At 38.0% G+C, this 23,485-nt stretch overlaps 5 protein-coding genes across 5 annotated transcripts; 3 read left to right on the forward strand and 2 right to left on the reverse strand.

Annotated features, from left to right (window-relative positions):
- The first annotated feature begins 351 nt into the window (after positions 1-351).
- On the forward strand, positions 352-1,757 carry LOC119078530 (ultraviolet-B receptor UVR8-like). The gene is made up of 3 exons (XM_037186096.1): positions 352-506; positions 565-1,529; positions 1,593-1,757. Exons 1-3 carry the CDS (start codon positions 486-488, stop codon positions 1,678-1,680), a joined length of 1,074 nt encoding a protein of 357 aa, XP_037041991.1. The 5' UTR covers positions 352-485; the 3' UTR covers positions 1,681-1,757.
- Positions 1,758-6,213: 4,456 nt separating this feature from the next.
- Positions 6,214-7,894, reverse strand: LOC119078519 (cytochrome P450 4C1-like). Its single transcript, XM_037186082.1, has 2 exons — positions 6,946-7,894; positions 6,214-6,890 (listed from the first exon to the last, which is right to left on the reverse strand). The coding sequence occupies exons 1-2, from the start codon at positions 7,862-7,864 to the stop codon at positions 6,310-6,312; spliced, it is 1,500 nt and encodes a 499-aa protein (XP_037041977.1). The 5' UTR covers positions 7,865-7,894; the 3' UTR covers positions 6,214-6,309.
- A 1,659-nt stretch (positions 7,895-9,553) lies between these two features.
- LOC119078543 lies at positions 9,554-11,660 on the forward strand. The gene is made up of 3 exons (XM_037186112.1): positions 9,554-9,738; positions 10,346-10,468; positions 10,840-11,660. The coding sequence occupies exon 3, from the start codon at positions 10,869-10,871 to the stop codon at positions 11,610-11,612; it is 744 nt and encodes a 247-aa protein (XP_037042007.1). The 5' UTR covers positions 9,554-9,738; positions 10,346-10,468; positions 10,840-10,868; the 3' UTR covers positions 11,613-11,660.
- Positions 11,661-14,581: 2,921 nt separating this feature from the next.
- On the forward strand, positions 14,582-15,090 carry LOC119078552 (heat shock factor-binding protein 1). The gene is made up of 2 exons (XM_037186123.1): positions 14,582-14,803; positions 14,923-15,090. The coding sequence occupies exons 1-2, from the start codon at positions 14,705-14,707 to the stop codon at positions 15,076-15,078; spliced, it is 255 nt and encodes an 84-aa protein (XP_037042018.1). The 5' UTR covers positions 14,582-14,704; the 3' UTR covers positions 15,079-15,090.
- A 2,454-nt stretch (positions 15,091-17,544) lies between these two features.
- Positions 17,545-19,613, reverse strand: LOC119078516 (cell division cycle protein 23 homolog). Its single transcript, XM_037186079.1, has 4 exons — positions 18,759-19,613; positions 18,344-18,688; positions 17,832-18,268; positions 17,545-17,764 (listed from the first exon to the last, which is right to left on the reverse strand). Exons 1-4 carry the CDS (start codon positions 19,528-19,530, stop codon positions 17,609-17,611), a joined length of 1,710 nt encoding a protein of 569 aa, XP_037041974.1. The 5' UTR covers positions 19,531-19,613; the 3' UTR covers positions 17,545-17,608.
- Between the last annotated feature and the right edge of the window lie 3,872 nt (positions 19,614-23,485).

Here is a 23,485-nt window from a genome sequence, read left to right on the forward strand (position 1 = left end):
AAATTCGTCATTTTTAGCGTGCGCACTTTGTGAATGGCCTCAACAAAAACAAATCAAACGTCAATGTCGTTGCAGGGCTGTTACACCAGACACTCGCGTTCCACACATTTCACATGACTTTTGGAATCTGTGTTAAATAAATTAACTACGATCATGGGACAATCTGTTTAACAAAACATGTCTCAATTGTCAAAATTTGTGTTTCATTTTCCATTTTGAATGTTTAACGCACTCCCTTCTCGAATTTTCTTCATTCCTAGATTTTTAAATTGTTTTTAAATTTTGCGCCAAATCCTTGCCTCTACTTCCATCTCTGAACTATTAATTCAACTTCTTACTGGCCGCATGGAATGCGTGTGTACCATTAATAAAAAAACACGATACACACACTCGTCCATATGTTTATTTTGACAGTATTTTGTTTTGATGACAACTTGTTGAGAAATATTTCGCTTCATTCGCGTTAATTAAGAATTTACTGTGCAATGGCCAAACTGTTCTCATGGGTAAAATGTGTCCATTGAATTGTTGTTCCATAAACTAATCAAAACTTAAATAATTAAGGGCGCCAATTCTCACGGCCAATTATCCGTTGGATTTGTGAGTGAAATGTGTACAACGCCACAAGAAGTAGCATTCGATCAATCCGAATCGGTGGATCATATGGCCGCCGGTGGTGGACACATTCTTCTGAAAACATCCGACAACAAATTATTTTCTTGTGGATGGAACTCGAAGGGTCAACTGGGTAATGGCACAATGTCCGATTCATCTGTACTGCAACCGATTCAAAGCAAATATTTCGAGAACAAGTTGATCAAATCAGTGCATTGCGGATGGCACGAGTCTGCTTTAGTTTGTGAGGATGGTTCGTTGTATGTATGGGGCGCGAATCTGTATGGTCAATTGGGCCAATCGACGGAACGTAAAGTCGTAACGACACCTGTCCTGCTTCCACTGCCGAACGATGAAAAAGCCATTAGCATAAGTTTCACATTTCGATGTTCGGTGATCGTAACGGCGAACCGTCGTGCCTATCTTGTGGGAGAGTTGCGCCATTTCGACGATATCAAAAATTCCAGTAATTACCAAGTAATCGTTCACAACGGTACACAATTCACACAAATAGGCGAAGACGTTCAGAAACTGTCTTGCGGACAGAACCATTTGATTCTAGTGCACCCAGACAATTCGGTGTCCGGATACGGTAACAATCAGTACGGCCAAACTGATCATGTGAAATTTGGCCATCAGATTGATAAGATCCTCTGCGGCTGGAAACACAATGGAGTGCTGCTCCGGACCGGTGATGTGTTGCTATGGGGTCGAAACACGTACGGCCAATTGGGACGGAATACTGGACTGTATATCGAGACCGTTCGAACACCCATTCGACTGGTTCTGTTTGAGAAATTCCAGGATTTCCATTTGGGTGCGGAACATGGTCTTGTCGTCACGGATAGGGGCCAGATGTATACATTCGGTTGGAATGAGCACGGCAATTGCGGTAATGGAGATGTTGAAAATGTGTAAGATTATGCGCTGGACTTTGGGACAAGGTGCCTTATTCAATTCAACTTTTCGTGTTTCAGATATAAACCGCATCTAGTCAATTTACCTGGAAAATGTGTCTTAGCGACATGCGGAACCGGATTTTGTTATGCCTTGATGGAACAATAATTATTTTTTTTGATCGATTAGCCAAAGGTTTTGTTATTACGAAGATGAAATACATCGCCGATATTTTCACAGAGAAATGTGTGTGGTTTGTTTAGCTCGTTGGATATAAAAACAACTTTTATACATCAGCATACATCGACGATTGTATGAGTTTTGAGGATTAAAAAGTCGCTGATCCCGAGTTATTGACGAATAGTCACGAACAGCAGTGCCATATTATCGAGGGGGCGAAATGGACAAATGCCCTAGGACACCTATCTGTTTCAAAGGCCCTAGCCAAATATTTCAATTACGCGATCCATTGCTCTGGGAAGACCTAGCAGACGGATCTCATTAGCGAATTATAAGAAAAATGAAGTTTCATTTAGCTCCGCTTTGAATATGTTTTTTTTATTTAAATTCATCAGAAAACCTTAATTGTCAGTCTATTTGAAGCGGAGCTAAATGAATGAATTTTCATTTTTCTTATGATTCGCTAAAGTGACATTTCTTGTGTCTGCATTTAATTATTTAAATGTCCTTTTTTAAGTGTCGAAAATCCTTCTTTTCTTCGAATTTCATGAACTTTCGACAGTCTTAAAAAGTATTTTACAGTACAAAACTCGGGATATGAAGATGAAATGTCACGTTTTTTGTGTTTATCGACCTCGGCTTCGCCTCGTATCAACAAAATTTGAAATTTTCACCTTGTTTTGAAAATTCATCGAATTCATTTAAAATTTAAATTCTTGGGGCAAAATAGATTGTGGAAATTTTTATCGTCACTACCGCAAAAATCAGCGATGGCCTTCGAGTCGGACATTGTCCATGAAAATATTGTTCGATTATTATTATTTCGTATGGAAGTATACAAATGAATACCAGGTTAACAAAGTAGTAAACAGCTCATATCAATACCCTCAATAGAAGTTGAAATGTTTAAGTGCCCATATTTCATCGCATATGCATCCAAACCCCATAAGTCCCTATTTGGCCTAAAAGCACATAAAATTACCTTTCAAATGATACCCCACAGGACCATGTACGTTTTGTGTACCTCGAAAAATTTCTGTAAGAACAGTGTAAGTCGTCGGTTGAAAACTTCAACTGCACATATTTCAGTGTGGATGAATTTTAAAACCATCAAGTCCCTATTCGGCTCAATAGTACATGTTATCACCTTTATAATGACGACCCTGTACGGCTCGTGTAACTGGAGAAATTTTTGTAAGAAAATTGCAATTTTTCGGTTTTTGCTCACCTTTCAGCAGCCAAAAATTCGAAGAATTTTTTTGAAAGTGGTTTTGGCTTCTAGGGTCAAGGTCCTTTCTAGGTATATATATAAAAAAATCCAATAGAAAATGCGTCCGATTTCGGTAGGCTGTTTTTCAAAAGAATCCCTCTCTAATGAACACGTGTTACGTGAGGCGCAGGGACTAAAATAAGGATTTCTGTGCAGGTGGGAAACTTTTCGAAGGGGCGCCTAAACACAAAATCTTTTAATTTTTAATCCAAAAATATTATCATGCGTTCAGGACGTTGACGTAAATATATTTTACGATTTAAAGGGAATTATTCCCCTGACCGTAAGTCTAGGGTCTTTCAACCAAAAAATCATTCAAAATGTCAAAATGTAAAGTCTCGTCAAGTTGCCGATCATACCTGATAATAATCTGCAATTTTCTGGAATTTAATTTTTCGGTCATGTTAGGGGTGTTTTTACCTGTGGAAAATGAGTCCACAATATGACCTAAAAATCAAATTCCAGAAAATTGCTGATAATTATCGGTCTACTGGACTAAAAGGTATTTTTGGTAGAATATCAGCCCTAAAAATCACAATAGTGGTGAGTTTTTGGTGAGTTTCTATAACATTTGTGATTTTTGCAGAATTTTTGGAAATATTCTTCGTTAAATTAGGGTGTGTTCCGCCATTTTAAAAAATCTGAGTAAATTACATAATGTAGGCGCATTCCATGAAGACAAATCAAGTGACCAAAAACGCTAGTAGCACATTTTGTCTAGCATATGGAAAAAAAATATTGAATTTTTTCATCGTTAAATAGGCGTCCAAAAAATCTAAAAAAGTCTCGGATGTTTTGTTTACCCTCCATACAGACATTTTTTGAGAATTTCTACCGATTTTTGCGTTAACACACCAGAGAGAAATAAATGAGAAACAAAATTCATATTTTTTTAATAACTCCATTTTAGAATTTCATACGCCACTTCACTGAAAGTAGTTCTAGGCCAAGACCTTTCGAATGATTTAGTTCCTTTAGTGTCACTTTTTACATGCCTATTTTCTTTCCATTTTTTTTAGTTTTTATGAAAGTGAAAGCTACAAATGTGAAATACTTTGATTCTGTATCTGTATCTCCATCTAAATGATGATAAAAGATTTAAAAAAAAACTGATATCGGCAATGCCATTTTTCAATTAGGTTCAATGCGCCGCAGGCAAAATTTGTATTAAAATTACATTCATTTGACTATTTCAAGTCAGGTAATTGTAATTTTTCTTGTGGGCATATCTGTATTCGCAGGTGTGAATTAGAGGGGCGCAGGTGGGAAAATTCCCACCTGCGATGTTCCTTAGTTTAGTCCCTGCGTGAGGGAATATTCTGACTCAAGAGATGATGCTCAATCGTCTTAATATTGTTATAACGCTGTTGCAAACTGTCCTACAAAGATCAATCGTAATCATTCATTGTAGAGAAATTAATGTTTGACTGTAGGCATAGGAGACGCTCAAAATTATCGATAATATCGAAAGCAATTATCGATAATTGAGTGATATGCATGTCGAATCTTGACTATGCTTCAGCAATTGATTTGTAAATATCATTGGACGGTTGTTTTTTACCCGCAAGTGAGTCCATCGAAAGTTTATAATTTTGTTGCTTTCGCGGTAGGATTATTCGATCTTTCTTAGTTCACAACGGAGAATTTGTCAAAAGTTCATAAATGAAATGGCTTTCATGTGTTATCGATAACAAGTTCTTGAATAAACGTAAGTCTCTGGATTGCGGTATTATAATGCAAAACGCATGTTCAAAAAAATGAAGTAAAATATTTGAAATCAATCTATTGAAAAAACTTAGAACAAATGAAGTAATAGATCCGATAGAAAAACTGCTGATATGCTAAGTGTCTGTTAAAAGTTAAGAAAACTAGTTGAAAATTGAAGGAAGTAAGTGGCGAAGGTCGATCTGAAACTTACTCAATGTATATCGACATGGCCAGGTATGGTCTGTCTATACAAGCCGAAGGAAATAGCGATTTCATATAAACAAACTCACCTTTCAATGAAAATCATTGAGAGGTGAGTTTCTTCATATAAAATCGCTATTTCCTCCGTTCCATACAAATTTTGACATCAGACCATATACCTATACTTTCATTGAATTAACCAGGCACAAACGTTTGATGTGAGTAATTTTAATTCTCAAAAATTCTTGCATTTTGGAACTTTGAGCATTTTCAAGAATTTCAGGAATTTTGGTAATTTTCAGGAATTTCTTTTCTAAACGTTTTACCATCGAAATTGATCGGTACACTCCTGGACAACAATACATTTAGAATATCTGTTGCTGTTCGTTTTGGCTTTGACGTTTGTGTTCCACATCAATGCAAGTGCGGAAAAGCCACAGTCGATTCCAATGGCATTCATATGGACTTTCCTGCCTATTCAGTGCAACTCGTTTCAGTCGTCACTTCGAATTCAACGATACCATCAAACGAATATTAGCATCAGTCCAAATACCAGCGCGCCTAGAGCCTTGCGATGTAGACCATAATACCAGAAAACGTCCTGATGGAATGACCCTAATACCGTGCTCTTTTTCAACTATTTCTTCCGCATGTCCTATTTCCTTCTGGATGCATCACTTTCGAAACTCACTTTCTCCGTGTGCAACATGGTTTCCCCCTCGACTTTCACATTTGCATCCGCAAATAATATTCCATCAATATGCAAAACCGATGAACAATTACACTCATGAAACAAAGTTTTATGGAGTCAATCAAAATGAAAACGATGCCAATTACACGCAGCTAGAAAGTACCGATTATTATTATGCCGAAAGTACTCTCAATCTATGATATGCGATGAATTGTAAAACAAATCACAAAACACTTTAAATGATGATGAGAGTACTCAAGGTAATGTAGCGCGTACACCAAAAGATTGTTACTGTGCAATCGAAGAACTTGGAACGATAAATTCGAACATGTTTCACTATCATAACTTCAAATCGGTGACACTAATTGTATAAGAATCATCGAACATTTGATAATTTCGTAGCGAAATTAAGGAACAGTGAAAATGTTAGAAATTGATTTCATCACACTCCATCCCGTGAAGACATTTGAAGTGGTTCGTTTGTGTTATATTCATCTTTATCCACAAACGAAACAGGAAAGAAAAGGCTTGAGAATTAGTCATAGTGTTAGACTCAACACTTTATCTGTAGACAGAAGGATTAACTTGGACTAATTGAAATTTGCAAAATTTGATAACCCTTCATGCAGGTCTGTATATTGATAACAAAACAGTGAATCACGATTCCTTAATCAGCCTATCTACTATATCTTCAGCTTGTTTTTGTTTTTAAACATTTTGTGCAGACGTTTCGATTCCCGATTCGAGATTAAACATGTCGTCGTTCCAATTTCACATTGATTCCGTTATGCGTTCGCAAAATCAATTCGGCCATTAAGTCGATCTCATCAGTTGTCTCAACGGAAATTATTTTGTAATTCCTGATGATCGAACTGAGCACGGATTTCTCTTCAAACATTGCAAACTTCTGACCGACACAGTTTCTCGGACCAGCTGAGAACGGCAGATAAGCGTATGGATGTCGCGATACGGTGTTCTCCGGTAGAAATCTATCCGGATCGAATTTCTCTGGATCAGGGAAGAATCTTGGATCACGATGTAGGAAATAAATGGCAATTGTGACCATGGTTCCTTTGGGTAATGTATATTGATCCAACTGGACGTCTTCGCTTAATATCCTACCAACGAATGGTACCGATGGGTAAAGTCTCAAAGTTTCTTTGATGACGCGTTCCAAATATTTCATTTCGCTTAAGTCATCGAGCGTAGCTGGTCGGTCCGATCCCTTAAAAATGTGATCCAGTTCGTCGAAGACCGCTTGCTGTATGTCCGGATGTAGACCGAGTACGTAGAGTGTCCACGAAATTCCTGCTGCAGTGGTGTCGTGACCTTCAAAAAAATTCAAATTATTTATTGGAGGCACTTGAAGCGATGCTCTTTGTACCTTCAAACATGAACGTGTCAACCTCTTCACGAATATCATCATCGGTCAACAAATTTTGATTTTCATTGGCGTCGAGAAGCAAATCTAGGAACGCCTGTCTTTTCTTGGGTGCAACTCCCTTCCGTTTATTTTCCTCTCTAGCTGCCTTTCTGTTCAATATCACGTCCTTTGTAAAATTGTGTAGGATGTCCAAACATTTCTTAAATTTCTTTCCACTGGTCGTATTCCGGTATATTATATCAGGTGCTAGATATGGGCGCAGAATACGATGCATGATCAATTCGCTGATTTCGTAGACAGCATCCACATATTCATTTTGATGTTGTGTCTGGCAATCAATTTCTATTCCCATCGCAGACTCACTAATTATATCCAGAGCCGCTCGTGTCACAAACGTGTGAATGTTAATCGGAGCGTCAGTGTCAGCGTGATGGCTCAACCGTTCCACCAAAATCTTGGATTTCTCCGCAAATACTTCACAAAAGCTTTCCAAAATGCTGAAGTGGAAAGTTGGCGTTATGATTTTGCGGTGTTTGTGCCACTTATCGCCGGTGCTGGTCAGTAATCCCTCACCTAACCAAAGTTTAATATAATTGTAAGAGAACGGTTTATCTAAATTCTTTCGCGAATTAATCACAGCCTCTGCATATTCTGCCTTCATTAACGTTACTTCTGGTATTAGTCCCATCCAAGATCTGGCAATGTACGGATCGATTTTGACTACATCTTTAAACACTTTAAACAGATCCTTCCTATCTACTCCAAAAAATTCGTAAGTTGTGCCAATCAAAGGATAAGCCTTGGGCCCAGGTATTTTATCAATCACTTGGACAAGAGCCGCCCGTTTTCGGTACCATTTTGTTAATGGTATTATGACCGAGTAAATAACAACCAACAGCGCAACTATTACTGCAATCATGTCTTCATCACTTGTAATGGACAACTGAATTCGAATATTTTCATTGAATTCATGACAATTTTCGGTAGTTCAGATTGAGCTTCAATCTCTGATAACGCAAGATAAGAATTGCGTAACACAGTTGGAATCATAGACGAGGAATTTGTTTTTAGTTTTGTTGTTTTACTACCGTTTATGGAGGACAAATCAGCTTTCAGCTCATCCTCGGCGCAAAACCATATTTATTTATCGGCGTAATATCTTAACTGCATCACTGGACTTGTCTTTAAGAGCATCATTCCGTTAAAGCATTAGGAACACTTAGTCATCTGTTATCGACAACCACGACAAGAATAAGTGATAAGCTGTAGTGCTGCTTTATATAGCTAAATCTATGTTAAAACTAAAGAAGTAATAGATTTTCTGTAGGGTTACATTAAGGAACAGTATCAAAACAACAGAAGTAACAGATTCTTTAATTGTATATGCCGTGTCGGTTGCAAGAGGTTTATTAGGTGAACTGTGATTCATATGTTTTGTTTTCAACATTAGAAGATAACAACAGATATTAGCAGTATTAGTAGGTCGAAGACCAAAGAGATAATTTGAGTAGAAATTGATTAGAAATTTGCTGTGTCATTTACAGCAATCATTAGATTACAGAGAAATGAGAAGTTGGTGCGCCTGTGGTGAGATAGAAGGAACATGTGAATGACAGTTGTCTCCTAAATACAAATTTGAACTGTTTCTAATTAGATCTAATATTGCAAAGTCCATTTTAAACTAATGAAGTAAAAAATTTTGTATTTCTCTAAATTCTTTAAATTAACAGTAACAGACAGATAAAATAGCACAATTGATATGGTGCAAAGTTGTAACATTCAAATAAAGCAACAAGATGCATGAGTTTTCAACAGGTGAATTGAAAGGCGCCTGTAGAAAATACTGTATATAAAAAACGTTGTTGACATCATACTACCGACCGTAATACATTTATGTTTGTCGATGGTTATTCTGTATGGATAAAATTGCTGGAAAATACTGAAACACATGCGTTTTGGTTGTGGTACAACATTTATTGAGTGTGTCGAATTTTTGTTTGGGTTTACTTTATAAGCCTATAGCTCATTGTTAACGCAAAATATTAAAAGTTAATTATGCGAACATAATTGCCAACATCATAATAATGGGCTGGATGTTTACATATCGTTACATAGAAGAATGCATTATTATAACGAACGTGATTTGCAAACCCAAAGATATTCCAATTTTTATTAGTGTTCTGACTTCTGACGAGTGAGCATTCTTTCGAACGACCATAATAATTCACGGAGAAAACTTAATTACCACACTATCGCATTCTAACATAAAAATTGCCCTCTTTGTCGATGAGGTACCACAAAATGCAATTCTTGGTTCAGTTTCTGTTTTTCTGTGAATCGTTGACGAGTGTGCTGCATCGGGGTAGTGATGCGAATGTTGGGCGAATCTTAAAAATTTTATTTTTTTTATGTGAAGTTAAGTTGGATGGATTGCATTTAAGTTGTGAGTTTATCGGAATCCGTTATGCAATTTGACTGGAATGATCCGTTTTATAAGGGTAACATCAGGGTTAAATTTTACTAAAAATTCGTAATAATAAATTTGCAATATTCCAAAAGTGCTACTTAGATTCTCTGCTACTGATACATACAATAAGTGTCCCGCAAATAGTGTTTCGTGTCTATTTTGCAATAGCAAAAAATTAAATGTTTTGAGTGGAACACCATCGAAGGCTTCACATTTGCACATAGGATGCTATCCGCTCCGTACGACAGAAGAACAGAATGAACTGTTGGCCAAAGCCTACAATTGGGAACGCGGATTTGCAACTACAGACTCGGGTGGTATTTTATGTAAGTACTCTGTTGCTTAACCATTCATGGACGGTAGGCATAGAATTACGTATAGAATTGTCAAATCTATTACTTCTTTTGATTTAAGCATTTTCAAGAAAGTGCTAAAAAATATACTATTTCAATTGTTTTATCATACTTCTTGCTATGTAAAAAGGCCACATTAATCAGAGTTTAGATTTTTTCGTCGCTACCGATAACAGATGATATCCGTTTGCAAAATTAAGGTTTTTTGATGCTAAAGAAACCCCCTTTTTAGCTAGAGGATATGGTCTCGACGCATCCAATCTGAAGTTATAAAAAGAAGAGTCAGTCTAAAAAGTTCATCCAACTAAAGATGAAAATACTCGTAAAATAATTTTCGTTTTTCTAAGACGTTAGGGTGGGTATACCAGTCTCCAGATATTTACCAATAGTCGTAAATTATGTTCTTTCATTGATAAACTTTCTTCTGAATGAAAGAACAATAGGTGTTCAATTCAACTATTGTAAAGTCTGGAGACTGGTGCCGTCATCATAGTCTCTGCCCCTTATATCTTATTGCTTTTACGAATTTTATTATGCTTTACCGTGTTTCGTCACCAACAAAACCGATTTCTCGTTGTAGGTGAATTCATTTCCAAAGTAAATGACGATTTCCAAGAAGCCATAGAAAAGCTAGCAGTTCAAGCAAAAATAAAAATTTTGGCGGCTACGTCCCTATTAGAAACGAGTGTTCTTGACTCCTCAGGTAATTCATAATACGCTTGTGTGACCGACATTTTACTGCTTTAAAATTTACTTTTGCTCTGAAAGTCTTCTAACTCATTTCTTCAAATTTCTTTGCCTTCAATAATGTGACTAACCTTACTGTTCTAATTAAGCTGAGAGGAGTGACCTGAATGACAATTCGATTATCATAGGTTCTTTCGGCTACTAACTAGTAGGTGTACCAGTACCAGTCGATGTAATTCATTTGATTTACGTGAAGTGACTGATGCATGAACAGTGGATGATGCTGAATCATGCTAGTCCAACTATTATCTTAATATACTTGTTCTAAGTCTCAATACTAGTCGTTGTTCGTCGATATATTTAACGTTCAACCAATTTCTTATTCAGCACTTAAACGGACACAATGTGAGAACCCGATGACTACGGTTCTTACCATCTTCCGCGACGCACAGGATAGGAAAGAGAGGAACAACAGCGTTACAGTGTTCGGCATACCAGGCGATCTACCGAAACGTGAAATCGATCAAATGTTCGATCGCATCTGTTCCGCTCTCCACATCAACTACAAGATCAGAGTAACGGCCGAAAAGATCAAGAACATGCTGATTTACAAGTTCTGCTGTCGTCGTCATCGCGATCATTTCTTTTACAATTTTCAAGAATTCAAATTGACTGGAAACTCCATTGGATTGCCTAGTAATGCAAATTTGTATTGTTTCGAGAATATGGCCAGTAAAATGTACAATCTGTCGCGGGAAATACACGACAAACATCAGCGGAAGGAAATTAAAAAGTATTTGAGGCATCAGGGTCTCATCTATGTGTGGTCGAACAATAGCAATGCTAGGCATCCGAAATTGTTTTATTTTATGGAGGAATTGCATGTGAGACGAGGCAATGTGATTCGATTGTTGAACAGCAAAATTTTGTTCAGCAAAATTGTTGACAATTTTTTCCCGGAAGCTGTCGAATCTGTGGTTAATATGAGGCATTCCAAGTACATACAGAATTATTTGCGGCCAGAAATCTGTGTTAAGTACTATCCAATCTCGTCTATTGTCGACTATCTGGATCAAGAGGACAGTCACAAAAGTGCATTGTATTCGAATATGTTTTCATTGTATTACAAATTTTTTGTGCCAGAAAGTTACATGACATAAATCGGAATAATTTCCCCATCCTTTGTTGAAAAGCACGTATTAGGTCGTTTATTAGGTACTGTATTTTTGCTGATATGTTTTTACAACAATCCCTTTTCCATTTGTGGTGGTTATTGTTGTCTTACGTACATTTTTCAAAAGGATTTTTGTAAAAAGATAGTTGCCAGAATACAATACGAAACATCCTACTGTAGACTCTCATCTCATCTACAAGTATCGATGCTTCTTACGTAAATGTGAGAAATTAACAATGAAAAATTCTAAAACATTAAAATGCAGTTGTTTCATTAAGCGTTCTTACGTTTTTAAAAGGTACTCGAACTCGATGGACTCAATGATTTCCTTTAAATTTAATGTAGAGGAGAATTAGGGGTACAACTACCAAATACGAGCACTGGATATTCGAACGAACAAAAGAAAAGACAATGAAGACAAAGTGCCGAAGCAGACAGATGTTTTAACTCGTAGCTTCATGAAGGACTGAAATAAGCAATATGTATGTGGGCTCTCGACTTACAGGTAACCAGTTTTATTTGTATTCGAGTGTACAATCTGATTATCAGCTGAATCAAACTTAGGCGGTTGGATTGCCCTTTCCTGTATGTGCAAAAGTAATACTTCTGAAATATTTATCTACATAACAAGGTATAAAAGAATGTTAAGTAGAGGTTTTTTGTGAAGTTTGTTGATACGAGGCGAAGCCGAGCTCAATAAACACACGAAAAAGAGTCTTTTCATTCTTGTCCCCAGTTATGAAATGGATTTTACATGCTGAGAGCGTCGAAAGAGTGCTTGAAACATAAAAAGTACGTTTTTTGACGCATGTAGCATGCAAACAAATATTTAAGCCGTTCAGCAGCTTGTCCAGAGCATCTTCACTAGAGTAAACAGTTCAGTTACGAGCCCTCTGGTTTTGTCGTAACTGGCAGGGTACTCGTAACTAACTTGTTTACGTTGATTTAACTAATATTCCCAAAATAGTTGCAGAAACATGACACGAATGCCAGGACTTTCCAACGAGTTGCTTCTTAATGAAGCGATACTTTGTTCTGATAACAATTAACACGAGGCAACAGTCTGACACTTTTGGAATGTGCACAAATGGTCTTCAGAGTATGAAATACACATCCTTTGGACCCAAAAACGTCTGCGGTGTCGCAGAAGCCGCTTCACAAAAAAAAAAATCAAAAATCAAAAAGTGAAATACGAATGGAGAACGAAATGTATTGGATAGATCAGCGTAGTTACTGATGTGTGGCAAACAATATTCATGCGAGCCTGTGAGCTAGTAATGACATGAATATTGTTGGCATTAGTGGTTAACGTTAAATGTGGAACATAAACATCTGAAATGACTTCATTTTTGCTCGTCTCGTTGGTCGAGTTGGATAGGCGCTGGATTTATAAACCAGAGGTTGCTAGTTCAAGCCCAGCTGTAGACAACATGAGCAAAAATGCTTTCACTTCAGATTTTGATGTCTAGTATGTTTCACTTAATAACAAATAACCACTTCATGAGTCTCCACTACGTATTGTTAGTATAATATAGGTGGTAAGCATTGCCTGAGTAATTTTGGTCTTCTTTCGATATTGTACTAAAGATAGGCAGTGAAGACCTTTGGAGTGGTTCCTCGAACTGCACCCTACACACCTGTCGCACTAATAGCTGTCATGTTCATCTTTTTAGATTTTAGGGGCTGCAGAGGAATCACATTGAGTCATTGAGTCTAACAGTTTCGTACTAAGGACATCGAGTCATATTCAACGCACTATGCTACCATTTGTGCACCAAAAACTGTGTTTCCTGGCCTGGTGTGGAACAAAAAGTCGACCTGTCTAATTAAAAACTCAAATTATGAATCAACACGGTGGGGCTGAACGAACTTTAAATAAACATGTCGACTTCCATCTCGGTTCATTTCATAGCTGAGTTAGGGGAGGCGTGTACTATCCAACGGCACATGTTGAAGGCGCAACCGCTGAGCCGTTTCTGAGAACTAGGAATATCGTCGCCTGGCTCCGCGGAAGTTGATGGACCAGTGTTTGAAACTGAAATCGGTAGAGGGACAAATTCTAAGAACAACCATGTAAAAATTATTGCTCTCGGTCATTTGGTCGCAGAGCAATAGAAGCGGAAAGTCGAAAATTCGACCTCTTCAAGGTTTTCAATGACCCTAAATTTGCTAGTAGCCCGACCTCGACGCAAAATCTTTATCATAAATAGTTCTTGCTGAGAATCATACATGGCATATTTGGTATTATTGGAAAGCTTAGACTTCAGGCTGACTGTTACAAGGTATGGCGTGTTGACATATTCCAACCGGCAAGGTATGGGAGTAGCCAAAGTTCACCGAGGGTTGCAAAAAAGTGACTTTTCTGAAAATGTACCAAAAGAGACCACTTTCAAAAAAAATTTATTGCCATTCTAAAGAGCACATTAACTTTGTCTAGAAACGCTATTAAAGTGCTGGATCGAGAACTTCGGCGAGGAGGCATCACCCCTTGAAGAGGTGGAATTTTCGACTTTCCGCTTCTATTGCTCTGCGACCAAATAACCGAGAGCAATCATTTTTACATGATTGTTCTTAGAATTTGTCCCTCTACCGATTTCAATTTCAAACACTGGTCCATCAACTTCCACGGAGCCAGGCGACGATATTCCTAGTTCTCAGAAACGGCTCAGCGGTTGCGCCTGCAACATGTGCCGTTGGATAGTACACGCCTCCCCTAACTCAGCTATGAAAAGAACCGAGATGGAAGTCGACATGTTTATTTAAAGTTCGTTCAGCCCCACCGTGTCAATCCTGGAATTATAAACCATCTATGCAGCCCTCAACCGTTAGCATGACAACTCACTTTAAGTTTGGTCGATTTTGAATTGTGCCAATAAATATGCGCACTAACGAACGCACATCTACTACAACCTTCGCCCATTTTTATTCGCAAAAGCGACACGGAAAAACAACGATATGCGCCGCATTCAACTTTCTGACTTTGATCTGTCAAGTACACACACCGAAAAAGTATTGTTTATCGTGCTAAATCGAACGGAGTTTTTGCTGTTTAAGGCGTAAAATAAGTAAACAAAAATTATGTCTGACCTCAAATCGGAAATTGATAGTGATGCCGAGCAACATTATTCGCTCAACAGTAACGTGGATCCGAAAAATATGCAGGAGTTAACCATTTACGTGAGTTGATTTTGTATAGTTGTTGTTGTTGTTGACAATTTGTATCTATATTGTCGCTAGACTGATGGTAAATTAATCAGGAGAAAACACTTAACAAAATCGGTTTATTTCGTTTACAGGTGCAGAATCTCCTCCAAAACGTCCAAGACAAATTTCAATCAATGTCCGATCAAATCATCACCCGTATCGACGATATGGGCAATCGAATAGACGATCTCGAGAAAAGTATTGCTGATCTAATGACTCAAGCTGGTGTTGAGGGTGCCGAAAAGTGATGACTCAAACAAAGATGGAATGCACAAACCGTAACAGTTTGATCATTTTTCGTAAATTATTTGAACGTATTTAATGAAACACCTGAGGAAAAATAATCATTTTTGTCATCATCAATTTACTATATAAAAAAAACCAATCGAACCCACAGTGCACACACCAAATAACTCATGGATTTTTTTGTAAAAATGAAAAACCAAAATTATCCCCTGGTACAACTAAATTACACGTATTGATTAGGGAACAAATTTTTTTTTGTGTTTACGATGTCGAAAATAATAAAATTTAGATTTTAAACATGGAAATATGGACTTTGTCTTGTCGTTTCTTGTGGATCTCGTGTTTCAGCAACATTTGAATGAACCTTGGGAAAATTCCGTACCAACGATCGATTGAGAAAGATAATTTTGTAATAAGTAGAATGCAAATGGTTTTTATGCTTTTATTGATCAAACAAATATTTCAGTGATATACCTGAAATAACACAGTTAACGACATGGTCTATTTTCGGTTAATCGATTTCCTCAATTTGCATGAATTTTGCTCGAATTTCCTCACAGATTTTCTTTGAAGGATTTTTTTAAAAATAATTTGGAGAGTCAAACGTTCTTGATAGAGGGAAACGACATAAGTCAAGCCCACAGCTAAATCGTTCATTTCAAATATTTTCCCTTCAATTCTTAGCAACTCCCACGTCGCAACAGAACAATAACGTACAGCTATTCCAACCTTCTTTCGGCGTAGAACATTATTCCAAGCAAGAAAGTTATTCTACGACTTATCTCTAAGATGCGCAGATTCTGTTTTTATAAAATTAATTTCGTCACAATAATAACCGCACTTTGTCAGCCGATCAAAACTTGACTGAGGCCGTTTGTAGTCGCGATAAGAGGTACTTTGGTCGAGCTTTCCGGTAGAATTAAGGTCAGGTAGAAACAGGTTTTACTTGAATCTGACCTGAGTTACCTGAAACCTGTTTTGAGCTGAATCTGTTGTATTCAATTCTGACCTGAACACCTGAACTGACTTGAAACCTCATGATAATCATCAGGTTCGTTCTGTCAGGTCAGGTTTCAGATATAGCGGCAAGATTATGTGAAATTTTCAGTTTTAAATAAAAGAAATTCAGGCCAGACCAGGTTTGTACTTATGAAATTATCTGGCCTTACTTCAATTTTCAGGTCGAGTTATTTTTACACCGATTTCGTACTTTGTTAGAACCTCGGTTAGAACTAAATGTTCGGTCACATTTTTCTGGGGAAAATAAAATTCTCAAAGATTCGAAAAGCGTACACTAAAACGTCTCACGTCTCAAAAGGCAATTTCAAAAAGGATTCGATCAATAGAATGTCTTAGAACAGTGTCGAGTCGAAGATGTGGATCCACAACTTCGTACTTTTGTTAACGGCGACTGAAAGTTTCGAAGCTTCGACTAACTGATTTAAAAAATTGGTTAATTTCGGAGTCGAACAATTTTTTGCTTAGAATTCGAGTTAGAATTATGCTTTACTTTGATTAAAAATAACTTGTCTGGATACCCTATTATGATTTGATGATCATAGTTTCAAGAATTCGATTAAAGAATTCTAAGGACGAATTGTTTCTGCCGTTATTGTGAAGCAATAGTCTAATGTAGACGATCGTTTCTGGATTTTTAAGATCTTTTCGTCAACATTCTACGGTATAATTTTGGCCTTCGACAATCAATAATTTTCAATAAAAATCTAGAGAATTTGGAAAACGTCAGGATAAAGGAATTGGACCGAGACAAGTTGCTATTCTTCTTGCAATGCTCTTTCTCTCCCACTCTCTCTGGCACCGAACTGCGAGAGATGGCATTGCCTGACTTCGTACTAACTTCAAGAAGAATTTCTAGTCTCGGTCCAGTTCATCTTTTCTGACGTTTTTAAAATTCTCTAGATTTTTATGGGCAAATTATAAGGAACAAAAACTCGAGTAAAAATCCATAAATGACCTCATTTCAGACCCCGAATCATGAAATGGATTTTTGTTGCTCATGCTCTTAATAGACGTATAGCGAAATGTCGATGATAATTGAATCATTTATGAATCATTTCAATGAAATCGGAGAAATTGTTTGCTTATCAAAGCAATTGTTTTCCCATTGAAGCAATTGTTTCCTCTACTCTGTTTTCTAATAACGAGCCAATTTCTTAAAAAAACGAAAAATCCTCACCTCATTACGTCTAATATTCCGTGGAAGTCTGTTGGGATTTTCAGAATTGCATTGTCAATGTATTGCTGCTTGCGCTTCTTCGATTATGGCACTCGCACCAACTAACCCAACTCGGTCACTTTACACAAAATTATAAGTGAACAGCAACTATAAATCCAGGTTCGGGGTATCATTTTTCCATTTTTTTGTCATCCTTGCTGTGCAATCTTCATTGAAATGGATGGGATATTGGGACGAAAATGTATGCGAGATAGGGAGGAAATACCAAAAATCCGAATACAATCTGGACAGCCCCTCTGTCCTTTTATTTTGCCCAATTCATCTACGAAACATCTTTACGGATCCGTTGACATTGAAGCATAATTAAACTGTACATCACTTTCATCCATCGATATTTCGCTACCTTCCGGTGACCTTTCAGCAGCTCGTGGCGGCATACTTGCTCGGCAGTTTTCGATGGCTTTTAGTAAGGACAATCCTTCGGCTTTCGTCTGGAAAAAAATTGGTTTGTCTCGGCTTTAAAAACACGAACATTCATGGGTCCCAAAGAACACTCACCTCATCGTATTCGATGCATTTGTACGCGAAAAATGTGGCTCTCTCATGGTTCTTGATGCTCTCATAATAGTTACTCAAGGTTTTGAACGCCCGGCACAACGACGCCTTATCCGGAATCGTTTTCTCATCTTCACAGTAACTTAAATACGCCGGCACAGCGCTTTCGATGTCGTCCATACTATTGTACAAATCGGCTAGACGTAACATGGCAGTACCTTCGATGTCTCCGACATTGCAGGCGCGTTGGTAGCACTTCAGGGCGTTTGCATTTTTATCCAACTTTGCGTACATCTCACCCAATGCGACCAGCATGCGACTATCGTACGGTCGAAACTGTTGTGCCATTTTGTAGTAGTAGAGGCTGTAGTAGGGCATTTTCAAAATTTCGTACGCTTGACCCAGTCCATACCAAGCTCGATACTCGCGTCGATTTACCTCTGATTTTGATAGAAGAGAAATTGGTTGGTTTTTAAACACAGGCCGGATTGCATTAGTGGCTTCTATAGACTTACCAACCGCTTTACGGTAACTCTGAATGGCCGCGTTCGTATTTTTCATTTCCATAAATTCGTGTCCCATCAATGTCCATGCGGACAGGTAATTTGGATCCAGCTTCAGTGCCCGCTGGAAGTACACGACTGCCTTATTGTGTTCGGCCCGAATGCTGTAATAATTTCCGATGACCGTACACGTTTCCGGTCTATATTTATTGATTTCGACCGCCTTGTGTGCCAGAAAAGCCATTTCCCGTTTCAGATCCTTCACAAACAGTAAATTCGAGTAGGTGTCCAGTGTGTCCAGACGATACGGATCGATTTCTTGCAGTTCTCGGAAAATCGTCAGTGCTTGCTCGACATCTGAAAATCACGACAGAGACAAGATCAATGAATCATCGAATTGCACACTGCGAATTTGTGGTATGCTCACTCCTGTTGTTATGGTGAGCGATCGCGATCTGAGATTGAATATAGACATTCTTCACGAAACCGGACTTCTGCAGCTGATCGTAGATCTTCAAGCCTTCGTCGTTCAGAAACAAGTCGATGTACGTGTGAGCGATGAAAATGTTCTTCATCCAATGGTTGGGCAAATTGAGATTGGCCAATTTGTCGCGATCCGAAATCAACGGCACCAATTCCACCCAGGAACTCCACAGCACCGGTTCGGCGTGCACCGATTCCAGCAGAACCGTGATGGCTAAATCGTTAAGATCCAATTTTTTCAGCACAACCCCATACAAATACAACAGGTACGCGTCCATCGATCGTTGACTGTATCTTGCCTTCAGTACGGTCAACAATTCACCCAATTCTTTGATGCAACCTGTTTGATTCATGTGACTCGTATCCGTTAAATTGTCCAATCGTTTCTTCTCCTTCGACATGTATGTGGCGTACAAGTGCAGGAACTTCGGCACAGCCGATTCACAATTTTGCGTGAAATATGCCGACCGGTCGTACTCCTGTACATCGAAGAACGTCTTTGCCAGCATATAATCGTCGAATTCGTTGTCGGCTATGCCGAACGTTGTGTCTTGGAAACATTGAGACGGTGATATTCGTTCCGTGGTTGACAGACCGTGATTCATGCCGGCTAACCATTTTGCACTGTGGACGAGGCCACGTTTTGTACACTCAGCAATGCCACGGTAAATGTCTCTCTTTACATCGGACGGTTTAATTGATGCAATTTCATCCATGGGTAAATGTTTTGTGCAATGTTTTGAGCTTGAGAAAGTAACATTCAAAAGTGTTGTTTTCGAAAATATGTTTGACAGGTCGATGTACTAGAAGGAGAAGAAATATTTTTTTCGTTGTTGAAACAATAGTAGAATATGTCGCTAACTTATTTTCTGGACAACAGATGTCGCTGCTATACCAAGAATTTCGATATTGCATAAAGGTCCCGTTTCCTGTTTGGTATACAGTGTTTTCTCATCATTGAATGACATTGAAGATGATTCGTTGCTTGAATCAATGCCTGGCACCAGACTATAATTTAAATAAGCGACGTGCTCGGCACAATCTCTCATATGAAATAAGTTTTCAATGCTGCAGCATTTATGGTATAATGCCTGGTGTTGAGAAAACCGTATCTTACTGGCTATTACACTTTTAGATACGGTAGTCATCTGTAGCAATCACATCGTTCAATCTGTTACTTCTTATTTCTAAAATAGCGAATAATGTTTGATACAAAATCTTCTACTTCATTTACTGAAACATACATACATAAGACTGCATGGACCGTACTGTATGTTGTCGCTTATTTTTGCCGTTGCTGTCGTTAGCAGATGATTTTCCTATCCCCTTAGATCATTTCGTACTGAGGGATTCTTTTGAAAATCCACCTATCAAAATCGGACCCACTTCGTCTGGGATGGATATATACATGGTTTGAAAGGTCTTTGCCAGTAGACCTCAAAACAGGCCTCACACAGTCTCGAGCCACACCTGATTGCTGGTGGAAGATCTCCGAAGTTGGAAAAATAGTGTTTTCTATCCGAATTTTTTGGCCGTTATAAATAATCGTTCCGGGTGAGAGTGGGCTCGTTGGAAAGCTGAGCTTAAGTACTTTCGGGTCATGCATAGTTTGATTAGATTCATTGATTTATGTTTCCAAAAATTTGCAAGAAAAATTTTCTAAATCTGTTTGAACTTTAGAAAGGTCTGGGCTGGTACTGATGACGCTTAATGTGAACCTAATATGCTAGTCGTAACATAGCTTACGTAGCTTTCCGTTTGTACCTCATTTCCAGTGCTGGTGATTGCCGACATAACAGAATTTTATGTTAGTACAACCGCTACTCGTAAAACTCGCCAGCAATCACCAGCACTGCAAATGAGGTATCGATGGAAAGCTTAGACAATGCGTGTTACGACTAGCACGTTAGGTTCACATTAAGCGTCATCAGTACCAGCCCAGACCTGTTTAAAGTTCACACAGATTTTGAAAATTTTTATTGTAAATTTTTGGAAACATATATCAATGAATCTAATCAAACTAGGCATGACCCGAAAGTACGTAAGCTCAGCTTTCCAACGAGCCCACTCTCAACCGAAACGATCATTTTAAACGGCCAAAAAATTCGGATAAAAATCACTATTTTTTTTTTACTAAATTCCACCAGCAATCAGGTGTGGCTCGAGACTGTGTGAGGCCTGTTTTGAGGTCTACTGGCAAAGACCTATCAAACCATGTATATATCCATCCCAGACGAAATGGGTCCGATTTTGATAGGTGGATTTTCAAAAGAATACCTCACTTGATCTTTAGTCAAAATAAAAATAAAAAACCACGTACGTAATCATTACGTCGTAATGTGTGTTACGCGATTAGACAATTTAAATGCATATTTCATATGAGCGAAGCGCCATTTACAGTACCAACACGTAAAATAACTTACTTAATTTCTTGTTAAATGGCTATGGCTCATGGTTTGTGTGAATACTTCACTCGCCCTCGGCTTGTTCCGCAACTACAATTGCCAGAACAACCGAAGTGCACTTTACCGCACGATATTTCGCGCACAAACTTCAGAAGCTCCCAAGTTTAGCTATTATCATTATCACATATATCACATATATATCATCACTTCTCACTTATATCTCTAGTGTAAGTAAAGTCCACTTTACGGTAGAGCAAGCGAACTTTCAGGCAATCGATATATGAAACTAGAACTGTAAAGTGGCATCTTCGTTATTGGTGTCGTAAACTAGGTTCTCGACCACGTCTCGAACCATCCACTTCGAACCAAGATACCACTTTACAGTTCTAGCTATATTATCAGCTGATCCACTAATACAAACAAATGTTCATATACGTCTTTATACGGTTCTACCACTGCCGCGCCATGTAACTGTTCGATTCGCTATAAAAATGTTTAAACGTATTCGTTATAAAAAAGTATAAGTTTTGTTTGTAAGAGCTGGAAAACAGATGTCAATTTCATTTGTAAACTTTTCCATCCATAGAAGTATACTACCTCCATCTAACCAATTAGACTCACTAGATATTTTCGGAAACAGGGCTGCCGCGGGCGGTCTACAATGCCTCCTATTTTAGGAACTTAAAGTAGGAATTAAGAGTGATATCGCCAAAACTTGAACCAATTTGAAAACAAGGGTTCGGCGATCCGGGCGAGCTATAGCGCGTTGGATTCGTCTTTCAATTCTAGACAATACGTATCTTTTCCTTTTTGCTATTAATTGTGTACTTTTGGTGTAAATTGGTAAAATTCAAGGCACATGTCATAGGGTAGGGAAAACACTTTTTTAGTATTAACTCGAGGTAGACGATTTTTTAAAAGTTGAAATGTTGTGCGAATGTGCGCCTCTAAAAGACCTATCATTAGAGTATAGGCACGAGTCGGTGCCACTGTACGTTCGGGAGTAAACAATGAAAGTATGGTCGATTTTCGCACAGTACTGCTGGCCTGCAACAGAACATTTCCGTGAAACCGACTATGGGGTGTTGTAGCTGGACACACTCACTATCATCCCACGTAAACTAAACCTCAGAAAAATTGTGTTGCATTCCAGGAAGTTGCACGAAGTAAAGAGTTGCCCAAACTTAACCAATTTTTTCATAGTTTCGAGTTCAACGAACGGCGTTAAAGTCTGATTGTGATCAAAAATTGTCCTTAAGTTATGCTATTTGCATTTAGTGATCATATCATGAGTCTAGGAACGAACAATGCCATTAATCTTTGTCTACACTCAGCTAGAGTGGCTTTTTTCCGTATGTCTAAAAATTTCAATTTTAAACCGCCTCAAAATATGGTATTAATTAGCTGATTCCAAAAATATGTTTTTTCTAATTTTTGGAATCATTTTAGTGATCCGGAAAAATCGTCAAAGTTTGTATGTAAAAAAATTTTTCCCATATATTTCCATACAAACTTTGACGATTTTTCCGGATCACTAAAATGATTCCAAAAATTAGAAAAAACATATTTTTGGAATCAGCTAATTAATACCATATTTTGAGGCGGTTTGAAATTGAAATTTTCAGACATACGAAAAAAAACCACTCTGGTATGTATAGACAAAGAATAATGGCATTGTTCGTTCCTGGCCTCATGATATGATCACTAAATGCAAATAGCATAACTTAAGGATAATTTTTGATCACAATCAGACTTTAACGCCGTTCGTTGAACTCGAAACTATGAAAAAATTGGTTAAGTTTGGGCAACTCTTTACTTCGTGCAACTTCCTGGAATGCAACACAATTTTTCTGAGGTTTAGTTTACGTGGGATGATAGTGAGTGTGTCCAGCTACAACACCCCATAGTCGGTTTCACGGAAATGTTCTGTTGCAGGCCAGCAGTACTGTGCGAAAATCGACCATACTTTCATTGTTTACTCCCGAACGTACAGTGGCACCGACTCGTGCCTATACTCTAATGATAGGTCTTTTAGAGGCGCACATTCGCACAACATTTCAACTTTTAAAAAATCGTCTACCTCGAGTTAATACTAAAAAAGTGTTTTCCCTACCCTATGACATGTGCCTGCATTTTACCAATTTACACCAAAAGTACACAATTAATAGCAAAAAGGAAAAGATACATATTGTCTAGAATTGAAAGACGAATCCAACGCGCTATAGCTCGCCCGGATCGCCGAACCTAAGTATTGATTTTCCCCAAA

Source organism: Bradysia coprophila, unplaced genomic scaffold, assembly GCF_014529535.1.
Source record: "Bradysia coprophila strain Holo2 unplaced genomic scaffold, BU_Bcop_v1 contig_297, whole genome shotgun sequence".
Classification (NCBI taxonomy): Eukaryota; Metazoa; Arthropoda; class Insecta; order Diptera; family Sciaridae; genus Bradysia; species Bradysia coprophila.